The sequence below is a fragment of the Sceloporus undulatus genome, chromosome 6 (genome assembly GCF_019175285.1).
Source record: "Sceloporus undulatus isolate JIND9_A2432 ecotype Alabama chromosome 6, SceUnd_v1.1, whole genome shotgun sequence".
In the NCBI taxonomy this organism is placed as follows: domain Eukaryota; kingdom Metazoa; phylum Chordata; class Lepidosauria; order Squamata; family Phrynosomatidae; genus Sceloporus; species Sceloporus undulatus.
In genome coordinates, this window is record NC_056527.1 from 116,935,229 (window position 1) to 116,947,172 (window position 11,944).

Sequence of the window (11,944 nt, forward strand, 5' to 3'; positions counted from 1 at the left end):
CTATCTGAGGAGAATCTGAACCCAGAGAAACAGAAACACTAGCCAGGGTTGCCATCTACAGGCTGAAAAGTGCCCATAACAAACAAATGGCAAATCTATGTAGTTCCTACAATGCACGTTATTAAAGATCAGAAAATAACTTGCTATACTGAACTCAGAAAAAGGAGTTTACTTCCTATGCAACTTCCACACTTCTTTCTCCTAGAAAACACTGTCCATATTTTCGAAATAGTGGCTTTGACTGAGAAATGAAGCCCCAAGGGACACAGTGAACCATCATGGGCTGGAGGATTCCTACCCTTGCATTGTTCATTGATTTCAGCTGTTGCTTCTAAAGCTGTTCAGCTTGTGCTGGAAACCTGTTTTGGATTATATAATTCCTAAAACCTTAACCATCCCAACAGCAAACTAGTTTTTCTTAGGAGGAGGAGGATGGGATGCATCAGGTGACCGGACTCATCACAATTAATCTCTGGAAAAATGTGAAAATCTGCTGAACAACTGTTCCACTTTCTCCATTTATTCTCTTGCTGTCATATGAAGAGGAATGAAATAATACAGAAGAGGAGGGCAAAAGAAGCAAAGGCTCACCTGAGATTGAGGCGGAAAGTTGACCATGGCAGAATCCGGACCCTGTGCCCCATCATGGACATCTTGTGCAACGTTGGTTGACGGTTGAAAATGACAATATCTCCGTCACACATGTGTCGCTCTACCTGGAAAGGGAAAGCATGGAAGAACCAAAAAGTGTCTCTGAAGATCTCTTTGCAAACACACATGTGCACCTCAACACCTCAGCTCAACCTCAAGGCATTGAGATGCTCCCATCCAACTACTGCCCCACATGAATCCTCCCCCCAGAAAGCAAGACTGACCTTGTAGCCGATCTGCAGGTGCAGGTCGCTGGGCTTAGGGTGAAAACGGAGGTCAATCCTGTCACCATTGTCCCGGATAATGTACTTGGCTCCAGGATACTGGCTGTTGCCTCTGCGGACCAACTCCTGGAGCCTGGAGGAGTTGGGAAGAGTGAGCAGGTGCTCAGAGCAATGAGGGGTTAGGCCTCTGCCTGCAACTCCAGTAACGTATACAGTGGACAGGTGGGAACCCTCACCTGTCAATGTTGAAGGGTGTTACTATCTCAGCAAAGGTCATGTTGGCAGCAATGGAGCGGGGCACTCCCACTTGGTCAATGGAGAGGTTGGGATCTGGCGTGATGACTGTCCGGGCAGAGAAATCCACTCGCTTTCCCATCAGGTTCCCTCGCACACGCCCCTCTTTCCCCTTCAGCCTCTGCTTCAGAGACTTCAGAGGCCGTCCCGATTTTTGCATAGCCTGTGAATCAAGAGGTTCAGCACACAGTCAACATAAGTAGAAACAATGGCTACTTTCTTACAAGTTGTGGCATCAAAGCTTCCAACAGAAGGACACTCTCTAAATCAGGGGTAGGCAACCTTTTTGAGCCGGGGGCTGGGATGCTGTCCCTTGGACAACTGGGGGGCCGAAGCCAAAAAAGAATTATTAAATTGGTTTTTTAAAAAAAAATTAAATAATTAAATAAATAAAAATAATTTCTACATGCACTGCACACATATTTTGAAGTAAAAAACAAAATGGGAACATATACAATATCTAAAATGAAGATATTCCTACAGGCCCGCCACAGTGTTCTAAAATGGTGGCAAAGTCTCGCGCGACCATTCCCATCCTGCCCCGTGACAGGAAAGGTCACGCAAGACTTTGGCCGCCATTTTAGAGCTCAAAATGGTGCCTGGAGTGGCGCGGAAGCTGCGGCAGGGGCGGCAATCGGCCGCAGGACCAGGCTGGTCCCAAGGCCTCGCCGGGCCAGATCCGGCCCGTGGGCCGTAGGTTGCCGACCCCTGCTCTAAGTGCTGGAGAACACAAAGTTTCAAAGGGCAGGAAACAACCAGCATGCAGTGTATTACAATCTTTAATACAAATTCTAATCCCTAATACAATTTATAATAAATCAATAAAAAATAAAATTCCAGTATGCAGCCACTTAATTCATTACAGAAAGTATTCAAATGCACAGAACAAGATATCGTTCCAAACAATCACTAAATAAAAATGAGAGAGAAATAACTCATTTTATCCTTTTATTAGTTTACAAATTAAACAACCTGCTTCTTCATTTATGAATAACTGGAACAATCAAGATTTGCTGAACTACTTCTAAGCAACTCTTTGCCATCTGACATCATCTGGCCTCAGAGGGAGAGAAGGGCTGGCCAGCTCCATCAGGCCTGGGCTAAAGTAAGAAGACAAGTCCTCCCTCAGAGGGAGAGAAGAATCTCTGGACTTATTCCCCTTCCCACTGCCATTCTCTTCCCCTTTTGTGTCATGTCTTTTTTAGATTGTAAGCCTGAGGGCAGGGAAATGTCTCTATCTGTAAGCCACTCTGAGAACCTTTCTGGATGAAAAGCAGGGTATAAATACAGTAAATAAATAATCAAACTCAATTAAGAGAATAATGACTGAATGACATTTCCAATGTGACATCTGTCTATTTGTTTCTGATTACTTAAATGTGTTACACATGCCACAAACAATATATTTCTATCATATGTAAAAGAAATGCTAACAGTTAAAGCAGTGTGGCTCCCCTCCTCTTTTAGCTATATAATCCAGGGAAAATCAAATACTTAGGCTTGTAAGCAAAGTGAAAGCAAAGGGAGTTTCAAACTGGACTGGCAATTATGGCCCACCAAATGTTTTTGGCCTACAACTTCCATTAGCCCAGAGAATAATGTCAGCAGTGAGGAATGACAAGATCCAGAGTTTACAAACAGTTACCCATTTCTGCTCTATAAGGCTCCTGTTGCTACAGAGGAAGACAGGGCCAGAAGGAGTGATGCCTCTCCCTACACTGCTGAAGACTCTACTACAGTGTTCAAAAAGAGCTGTGCCCATGGAGTGAGGAGGAGGAAGAGGACAGATGTGTCAGAGGACTACTTTTTCTGCTGAGAAGAAGGGTGGCAGTCACATCCCCTGTCACTGATGGTCCCTGGCCTTTGCACCCCAGGCACTTACACGGGGCAGCCCAGGGAGCTCGTTGTCCACCATGGTGGCCACATGAAACTGCAGCAGTTTGACGTCTTCGGCAATGACGTGGGCAGCTGCCCCATTCTGTTCATTCCTCCGGAGTTGGTTGTTGATCTTCACAATGTCGGCCAGTTTGTGAGTCAAGTCATCCTGGGGGATGGTGGGAAGAGGAGGAAAAGTAGTTCTGTTAGAATATAATGTTTATGTTGAACTATAATGCCCATTCCAAGCTATACTGCATTAGCCATATGGGATGGGCTAGGTGGGATGGATTTCTGCATGGGCAGCAAGCATTGTCCACTCTGGTGCAGGCCAGACTGGGCCAAGGCTGAAGTAATTGCTTTCTATGCAGAAATCCATTCATAGCTGGGGTGGGGAAAGTGAGGCCAGCCTGATGCACACAGCTCCAAAGTGCCCCTGGATATCCCAAAGCTCCTGAATCCCTATCATTTTTCACCCAATGGAGTAATTTAAAAAAAAATTCTCTGGGACAGAGGTTTGTCTTGCTTTCCACCCTATGGTAACTAAATTAACTGAAAGAAAAGTGGAATTGACATCAGGTTACTCTGTGATACAGCAAAGATGGCACCGTGGCCAAACCAGGGGCAAAGTGTCCCCCAACACAGCTTCGGTTTCTATAAACAACTTTCAACTGACTGGATAAATATGATTCATATGCATTCAAAGAGTTACTGCCAATGCTGGACAGAAAACAGATATTTGCTTAGGCTTAAAAGCTAAGCTGATCCTTCCCCTCTGGTTCCTTCATTCCCTTTACCTGATTCCGGGCAGAGCCCTGCATGACCACAGCAGGCCTGACAGAAAGCGGTGGGACAGGAAGCACCGTGCATATCATCCATTCAGGCCGGGCGTATTTGGGGTCCATGCCAAGGATGAAGCATTCCTCGTCTGAGATGCGCTTGAATATCTCATGCACCCGCTCCGGGCTCAGGAGGATCTTCTTCTCCTGTGAGTCCTCATTGACGTGCTTCCATTCGGCATAAAGCTCAAGGCCCGAGCGCCGGATCCTAGGCTGGTAGCGCCCACAGCCGCCATGGCCCTGGAGGAGGAAGAGAGAAAGGAACAAGGGGTGTCAGGTGCAGGATTTTCACTTACCCATTGCTAGGCTTGTTGAACTTTTATTCTGCCTAAAAGCCTTGGAGCTTTGTTTTTACATTGGTTGTTTGAAATCCTATGCTGAGAAAAATTCTGAGCCCCCCACCATGAATTTCTTACCTTTTACGCAGGTAGGAACATAACAAATCTTTTGTATGCTACATTTTTACTGTAAGGATTTTAATGACTGACCTATCTAATATCCTCCTCTGATGAAGGTTAAAATTACACTAGGCTAGCCTGAAGAAGAAGAGCCCTCTCTCTGGTCCAGGCCTCAGACGGAGAGAAGAACCACTGGACCTGATCCCCCCCGCCCCCATTCCCTTCTCCTTTTGTGTCATGTCTTTTAGATTGTAAGCCTGAGGGCAGGGAACCGTCTATTATCCCCTCTGTTGTAAGCCGCCCAGATTCCCAGTGATTGGGCAGCATATAAATAAATCCTATTATTATTATTATTATTACACTATACTGTTATAGAGCAATTATTCCACTTTAACTGTTATGGCTGCATCCTGTGGAATTCTGGGGTTTATAGTTTAGCAAGGCCTAAGAGCTCTCTTGCTGAGAACTCTAAATATCCCTCCCTAAACTGCAAATCCCACGATTCCACAACCACAGCAGATAAAGTGCTTGTTTTCTTTAATTTGTTCTTAACTTTTGTAATTAATGCTTCAGTTGTATCCTTTTTAAATTACTGCAAACGACTTCATATTCCATTTTGGGAAAAAGGTGGGATATAAATCCAATGAATAAATAATATAAGAAATGAAATAATAGCACTAAAACAGTGTAGTGTGATATTGGCCAAATAGTATTTGCTTTATGTATGAAAATTATAATAATCACATTGAGTAAACACAATATATGACATAAAATATTTAATTCTATGGGCAACGGAATTTGTCTCCATACCAGATAGTATCATCTAGTATACCAGGGGTAGGCAACCTGCGGCCCGCGGGCCGAATGCGGCCCGGCAAGGCCTTGGGACCGGCCCCAGCCCAGTCCTGCCGCCGATTGCCGCCGGTGCCTTTGGCCTCTCGCGTGAGGGTGTGAGGCCTTTGGCCTATCAAGAGGAGGCGGGCAAGGGGGGGCAAGCGGCGGGCAAGGGGGGAAATTGTCTGTAGAAGCCTCAGAAACATGCATTTATATTAACATTTTTTTAAAAATCAGCAAATTTTTTCAGATGTCCTCCATTGTTTTTTAAAAAGTGTCCTCCATTTGAAAATTTTGTCCTATATTTGTCCCGGTTTATTTATTTATTTAATTTTTTAAAAAAATTATTTAATTGTTTATTTTTTGGCTTCGGCCCCCCAGTTGTCTGAGGGACAGCAACCTGGCCCCCGGCTCAAAAAGGTTGCCTACCCCTGTAGTATACAGACTAGATTTTAAAAAACTAATTTACTTAGATAGTCCACTTATCCATTTACACACGGTGGTATTAACTGGCCTTATGACCTGCAACATCAGTTCAGGTTATTATTATGCTTTAATTATATAGCGCTGTAGAGGGCCTCAACAAATCACTGAATTTGCATATAATCTTGCCTAGAAAGTATTACCCTATGTACGCTTTTACTTTTCTACCTCTCAAGGCCCAAGAGCCACTAGTCCTTTTTTCTAGCAGCTACTACTGGGAATGGAGGGAGTTCAGATACTGTGCAACTAAATTTAACAGTTGCTTGGAGACCTCAAAGGCAACAAATCAGCCTGTTGCTAATTTGAGTTAATTGGCTGTGGCTAAAAGTCAGCATGTATGCCAAATGCGAGAAGATTCTGGTTCATCTGACCTGGTTTGGAAAACAGGAACTTTCTGGAAGGCTACAGCAGAAAGCATTTAAAGGAGAGCTCTCAGATGCGCCATGCATGCCTCAATCTCACAGATGCATCCTGCACATCTTGCAGACTTTTGTTCTTGCTGCTGTGTTCTGTGAAATCCATGCTATTGGTACAGATGGCTAGGTTGATCCAGCTATTATGCTTTATGCCTGAGTATATATTCCTACTGTTAGCTTTGCTAAGCCTATTGTTCTTATGCTCTTCTGTTCCTCTTTCATTTTGGACATTAATCCACATTGTTACAAGTCTAGGATCTTTGTGGGCCAAGGTGAGTAAACAGAGATGAATGCTTGGGGAAGGCTCTTCTGTTTTTTAAATTTATTTTTCATCTCAGACAGGTGTTTGAGGAACAACTAAATCACAAAATGCTTGAAATTAGGCTTAAGATTCTTGACAGTCACTTAAAGGGGTGTGCGCATCCTACAGTTCTAAGAAATCATATAGCAATACATTTCCCTGGATTCAAGGAGAAATCTGATTAAACTGGGAAGAAGTTGACTCGCATTTCCCACTGAAGCACTTTTGTGTCTTTAGGACTGCCATTTTAATAACTAGGAATGCAATAAAGTCCATAACTATCACCAAATGGATGTCACCTCCTGCCTTTTTGCAGAAATCTTTGAGGAAAACTCTAAGTTAAAAAAAGGTGTAATATGAAGGCAAGTCACATGTTCTCAGCCTCAACGGGAGGCAATGGCAAAACCTCCTCTGAACAAATCTTGCCAAGAAAACCTTGTAATAGGGCTGTCATAAGTCAGAAACAACTTGCAGGCACACAACAACAAATGGAGGCAAGGTGATTCAAATTTCTTGCAGAAGTATTCTGCACACTGGCTCTATTTTGTGTTCTGAACAGAGAATATTTCCAATTTTCTCAATAGTGTCATACTGAGCAAGCAGGGGAGAAACCCTTCCCAAAGAATAGATGATTATTTGGTGCTAAGACACATTAAAGAGAACATCTAATAGGTTCAAAGATAGAAATTTTCTGGTTCAACAATCACACCTAGTATTCATATAGATTATTACATTAGTTGGATGTCTGAAATAAGGAGGATCTAAAACATCAAGAAAATTGCTATTCTGCAACCTTGTTATCTAGAATAGGATAAGAATCAGGCAATCCTCCAAATACTGCTGAAATGCAATCTTCAGCAGTCCTTGTGAATGCTGGCTATGGCATATGTGAGCTGCATTATTCCCACCCCTGCTCTAAAACAATGTGAAATGTAGTACTTAATACAGGTAGCACACTTAATTCTCATAAGATAAAAACCCTGTTGACTTTTGGATTGCACAGTTCAAAATCTGTGACACTTTGTAACCACTGTAAATGTCCTGATGAAATATTAGACTGTTGACAAATCTTATTAGCCAAGGACACTTCTTCTGAGATTCCTGCCTTCCCCCTACAGTAACTCTTAGGCATGCTGTCCAACCTTGAGGTCACTGGAAGAGGCCTTTCTGGTAGTGCCACATGCTGCCCAGCAGACAGCTGTTTGAAGCAGAGAACTGAGTGGACAGTGGCACCTGCTACAGGGAATGTTTTTCCACTATGCTCCAACTGTCCATAGCTTTTGACACATGCTGACAATGTATTTTACCTCAGCAAGCTCTACCTCCTCAGTCTAACCCAACATCAATTTGTTTAATCTCACATTTGTGTAGTATATTTGTGTCAGGTATATTTTACATTTTAGTGAAGTACACAACTCTGAAATTTTGGCATGAAAGCATCACCTAAATATTTGTAAAAAGTATTTACTGTTGCTGTTATGTCCCCTCAAGTCAATTCTGATTAATGACAATCCTGTCTTATGGTTTTCATGGCCATTTTTATTCAGACTGCCACTGCCTTCCTCTTGGCCTGAGAAAATGGGACTGGCCCAAGATTACCTTGTGGGTTTCTACAGCTGAACAGTGACTCAAACCTGTTTCTCAGAATCCTAGTCTGAGATTCAAATCATTATATTTACTTTGGCAAGATATGTTCTGCCATTCTGCATAAATGGGGTTATGTACAACAAAATACTTCATAGTGGAAAAAGAACCAATAGCAAATACTGTTGCAAAGCCCCCCCCTCTCCCCAATGTTTTGAGCAACTAAAAGTGTTTTCAAGGAGGTCTAAAGCAACAACAGTAATGCCAATATTAAGAAGTAGAGGCCAGCACACCACATATTGGAAGTAGGCTTCAAAGCCAGCTCCATTCCCTGACTTATAACTCTGACCTTTTCCTTTGTGATGTCCTCATCGCCCTCTGATTGCTCCACACCAAACTTGTTGTCCATCTCTTCTCCCCCTTCACAGATGTTTTTGCCTTTGCAAAGGTCATAGACGTGAGTCAAGCGTTTCTTCGGTTGTCCTTTGGATTTGGCCAGGATATCTTTAATCTTTGGATTGTTCTGCAGAAAAAAAGGAAAAAAGAGACCCCCAAGCCATAAGAAGAGGTGATTAAAATCTGTGAGCTCTTGAAAGTTACCATCTGTACCAGACATCCTCACTCCTACATATCTGCACCAAAAATATGTCTGAAAACCCATAAAACTGTCCCTATCTAGTGTAGTCAAATCTGAGAGGCTGAAATTTGCATTCGGTATTAGGACACCTTCGTACATCCATACCCATGTTTGTGCATTTGTATCTGCAAACATGTAAACATTTAACCCCAGCTCCTCAAAGTTTCCATCAGATGTAACCAGATGCTACATCCTTGTTCAGCATCAGCTCATGGCACACCTCCTGGCACCTGCTGGTTTGCAACACAAACAAATCCAACTGCTAAACTCACAAAAAGGGGCATCTTTATACAGTCACTCCTCCTAACTCACAGATCTGGGATCTGCACCCTCGAATATCCACGAAGGGGTGACCTCCCCTATTTCCAAAGGTGCGCACATCCCATTCAAGCCTAAGAGGCTTGAATATGTGCTAGCCTCCGTTTTTGAAGAGGGTTCTGGAACAGATCCCCCACAAAAAGGGAGGGCCAACTGTAATTTTAAACAAGAGTGTAGGCTCATGGTCTCATCCCATGGATTAATTATATTTGGGTATTGTTAGGGCAAAAGCACAATGGTGGACCACAGAGTAAAGTCAGATCATGTAGGACTCAAACTGGTCCATTCTGCCCTATGTCCTTTGCCTCTACTGAGGTATAAGTGATGTGTTGAAAGGAGTCAATTTCAGTGCCTCAGCTGGCAAGAACCCACAGGCAACCCTTCATTGTGTAACTTTCTCCCTCATTATACATCTTGAGTGGACTACTGAAGATTCATGTTCAATTCAGCCCTAAAAACACTGTCCCATTTACTGTACTATTTCTGCTGCCTTACATGCATATGAAATGGTTTGAGTGTCAACCAACTTGGGAGTGGGGGGAACTACATAAGTATTTACAAGCTTTGCTTTAGTCACATAAATATCAAGCAGAAGTGCATGGTCCTCCTGCAGAAATTCTTGAGAAATGAGTACCCTTGAAAAAAACCAATGATAGAGCATCCGTGAATTCTCCATGGCTCTTGTTTTTAATATGAGAAACAAGGTCTCACTGCCTTTTAATGAGACAGAGGCTGTTTTGAACATTTCCCAAAGAACTGAAATACCATCCAAGTGGCCAGGCAACTCTGGCAGATCCAGAGGGCACTCTTGTGCCCCTGAGACCCTGGGGCTTTATGATTGCTGAAACATAAAACTGGAAAATTAAGGTGGCCAAGAGTTTATTTCTGGTATGGAAAAATTAGTATGAGAGGAGCAAAAACTCTGCCCACCCACCCACCAGTCAGTGAAATGAAGTTGCATTATTAGCACATCTTTAAATGCAACAAAGTGAACATTTAACTGTGTCTTTTATATCCGTAAGAATGATCACCAGCACTATTGCTACAATTTTTAACTACCATTGCAGTTATCTTTTGTTTGCTTGAACTGCTGGTTACACTATTGCAATTTACATCCTTAAAAATTGCAATAAACAATATAATACAGTGACAGAAAGTTTGTAAAAACACAAATATGCTTTTCAGAAAGTTGAGTTTTTGTTTCTATCTTGGCGATACCTAGTAATTTTAAAGAGAGCCTGGTGGATGTAAAATACAAAATGAGGAACAATGGACTGGACCAGACTAGGCTGAAGCTCCAGGCTTGTCAATGGGAATTCAATAGTCATCTGTGGCATGTAACTACAAGCAACCAAGTAAGGAAGCAATTGCCCAATGGGAAAAGAGTGTTGTTTTTTCTTTCCTTTTTAAGCAGTTAACAAGCCACAAGGGAGCCCTACTAAAGCAAATTAGTAAAAATCTTGGGGGCAAGCCAGTTGTCTGCCCTTCCAGGGCTGCAAATCAGCTTCTGCCATTACTCACAGAGTCAACCAGCAGTTTGGAGCAGAAGAAGCAAACGCAGCGGAGGACTTTCATTGTCTTGCCCAAGAAGCCGACGTGGAAGACGGGCTTGGCCAGCTCAATGTGTCCAAAGTGGCCAGGACATTCTGTCATGTTGCCTGCCGGGTGGGAAAGGAAGGAGACACCATCAGACCCTGCTCCACAGTTAAACCCCAGCAAACCATTTGATGTGTGGCCTCTTCCACCTCAGACTCCCCCTTCAGCCTAGTGAGAAAATCCTAACATCAGTCAGCCCTTCACATCCCTGGATTCTGCATACACAGATTCAGCCATCCACGGCTTGATTTTTAAAAAACATAATAATCCAAAAAGGCAAGGTTTATTACATTTTATATACATCGCAGTATATAATGGGATGAGGATCCATGGATATTAGTATTCACAGGTATGCGTGTATGTGTCCTGGAACCAAACTCCAATGGATACTAAGGGCATACTGCAATACTTATTTGCATTCGTCCCTTCTCCCAAAAGGGACATAAATTAAAACAAGGTACATGAATTCAAAAGTTAAATAAGAGAACATTTTAAAAAGCATTTAAACCAACCATGTTAAAAACATTCAGAACAGTTTTTAAAAGGCTACCCCAATATAATAACAAAGATAAAAATGCAATACAATACACCCTGGTTAAAAATCGTAACCAATGCGCTCACCTGCACAGGTCTGGCACCGTCCGGTCCTCTCAATGACACCCTGCCGAGGGTCCATTAAGCCCCCCAACTTGGGGCGGCCCGCTTCTGTGGTTTCAGGGTACTTGATCCCTCCTTCCGTCACGGACATCCGTTTCTGGGGGGGGAAATGAAGTGAACAGAGGAACAGTATTAGCCAACCTTGTTCAGTCATTTGGAGAGAGAATGCAGACCTCGAAAAACTTGGGATGAAGCTGGCAGAGGATTTATTCCCAAATGTATCCTACAATCTCAGGAAACATGAAGTCCATGTTCTATGCAAAGGAGAATAAAGAAAGAAGCAGCACAGAACATTCCAATTATTCCACCTCTCAAATAATCTCCTAAAGCCATTTTATTAGGAAGGCTTAGTTTCTAAAGTAAGAGAGTGGATCCCAAGACTGCTTTCTACCCAAGTAGCAATTTGTTGTGGGAGTTTAAAAAGCTCTAACTTTTGGACTAATATTACATTCAATGCTTTCTCCTACCAGCACAACCCTGTTCACCTGTAAAAGAATTATAAGTAGGCAGCTAGAGAAAAACGCTCTGATCTGCTAAGTTGGGTTTCCTTACTCTCTCACTGTCCACCCAGAATGTAAAACTAGCAGAGATATCCTTTGCGATGCAGGATCCACGCAGGTAAGTTTCAGACGAGGAGAGGGCCTAAGATCAGCAGAGATGAGACCCAGCAAGTGTGTGCTTTATACACAAATACACCCATTAAACCAAAAAGTGCAAACCTCCAATATTCACCCCAACTCCAGTAGCTCTGCTTTGTATGATTTGCACAAGAAGTCCACTCTCCAGTGTTTTCTCCAAACCCAAGAGCTATTTGTGTTGTTCGGAACAGATCTCCGC

The 11,944-nt window shown here is 42.9% G+C and overlaps 1 protein-coding gene across 1 annotated transcript in view; it reads right to left on the reverse strand.

Moving 5' to 3' along the window:
• The window catches only part of POLR2A (RNA polymerase II subunit A), a 33,159-nt gene that overhangs the window by 15,478 nt on the left and 5,737 nt on the right, over window positions 1–11,944 (reverse strand). Inside the window, exons 2-9 of the mRNA XM_042473568.1 lie at window positions 11,072–11,204; window positions 10,376–10,512; window positions 8,249–8,422; window positions 3,842–4,123; window positions 3,052–3,213; window positions 1,112–1,332; window positions 876–1,008; window positions 592–716 (exon numbers count right to left, since the gene is read on the reverse strand). Coding sequence (XP_042329502.1) covers window positions 592–716; window positions 876–1,008; window positions 1,112–1,332; window positions 3,052–3,213; window positions 3,842–4,123; window positions 8,249–8,422; window positions 10,376–10,512; window positions 11,072–11,204 — 1,367 coding nt within the window. The remainder of the gene's footprint in view (window positions 1–591; window positions 717–875; window positions 1,009–1,111; window positions 1,333–3,051; window positions 3,214–3,841; window positions 4,124–8,248; window positions 8,423–10,375; window positions 10,513–11,071; window positions 11,205–11,944) is intronic.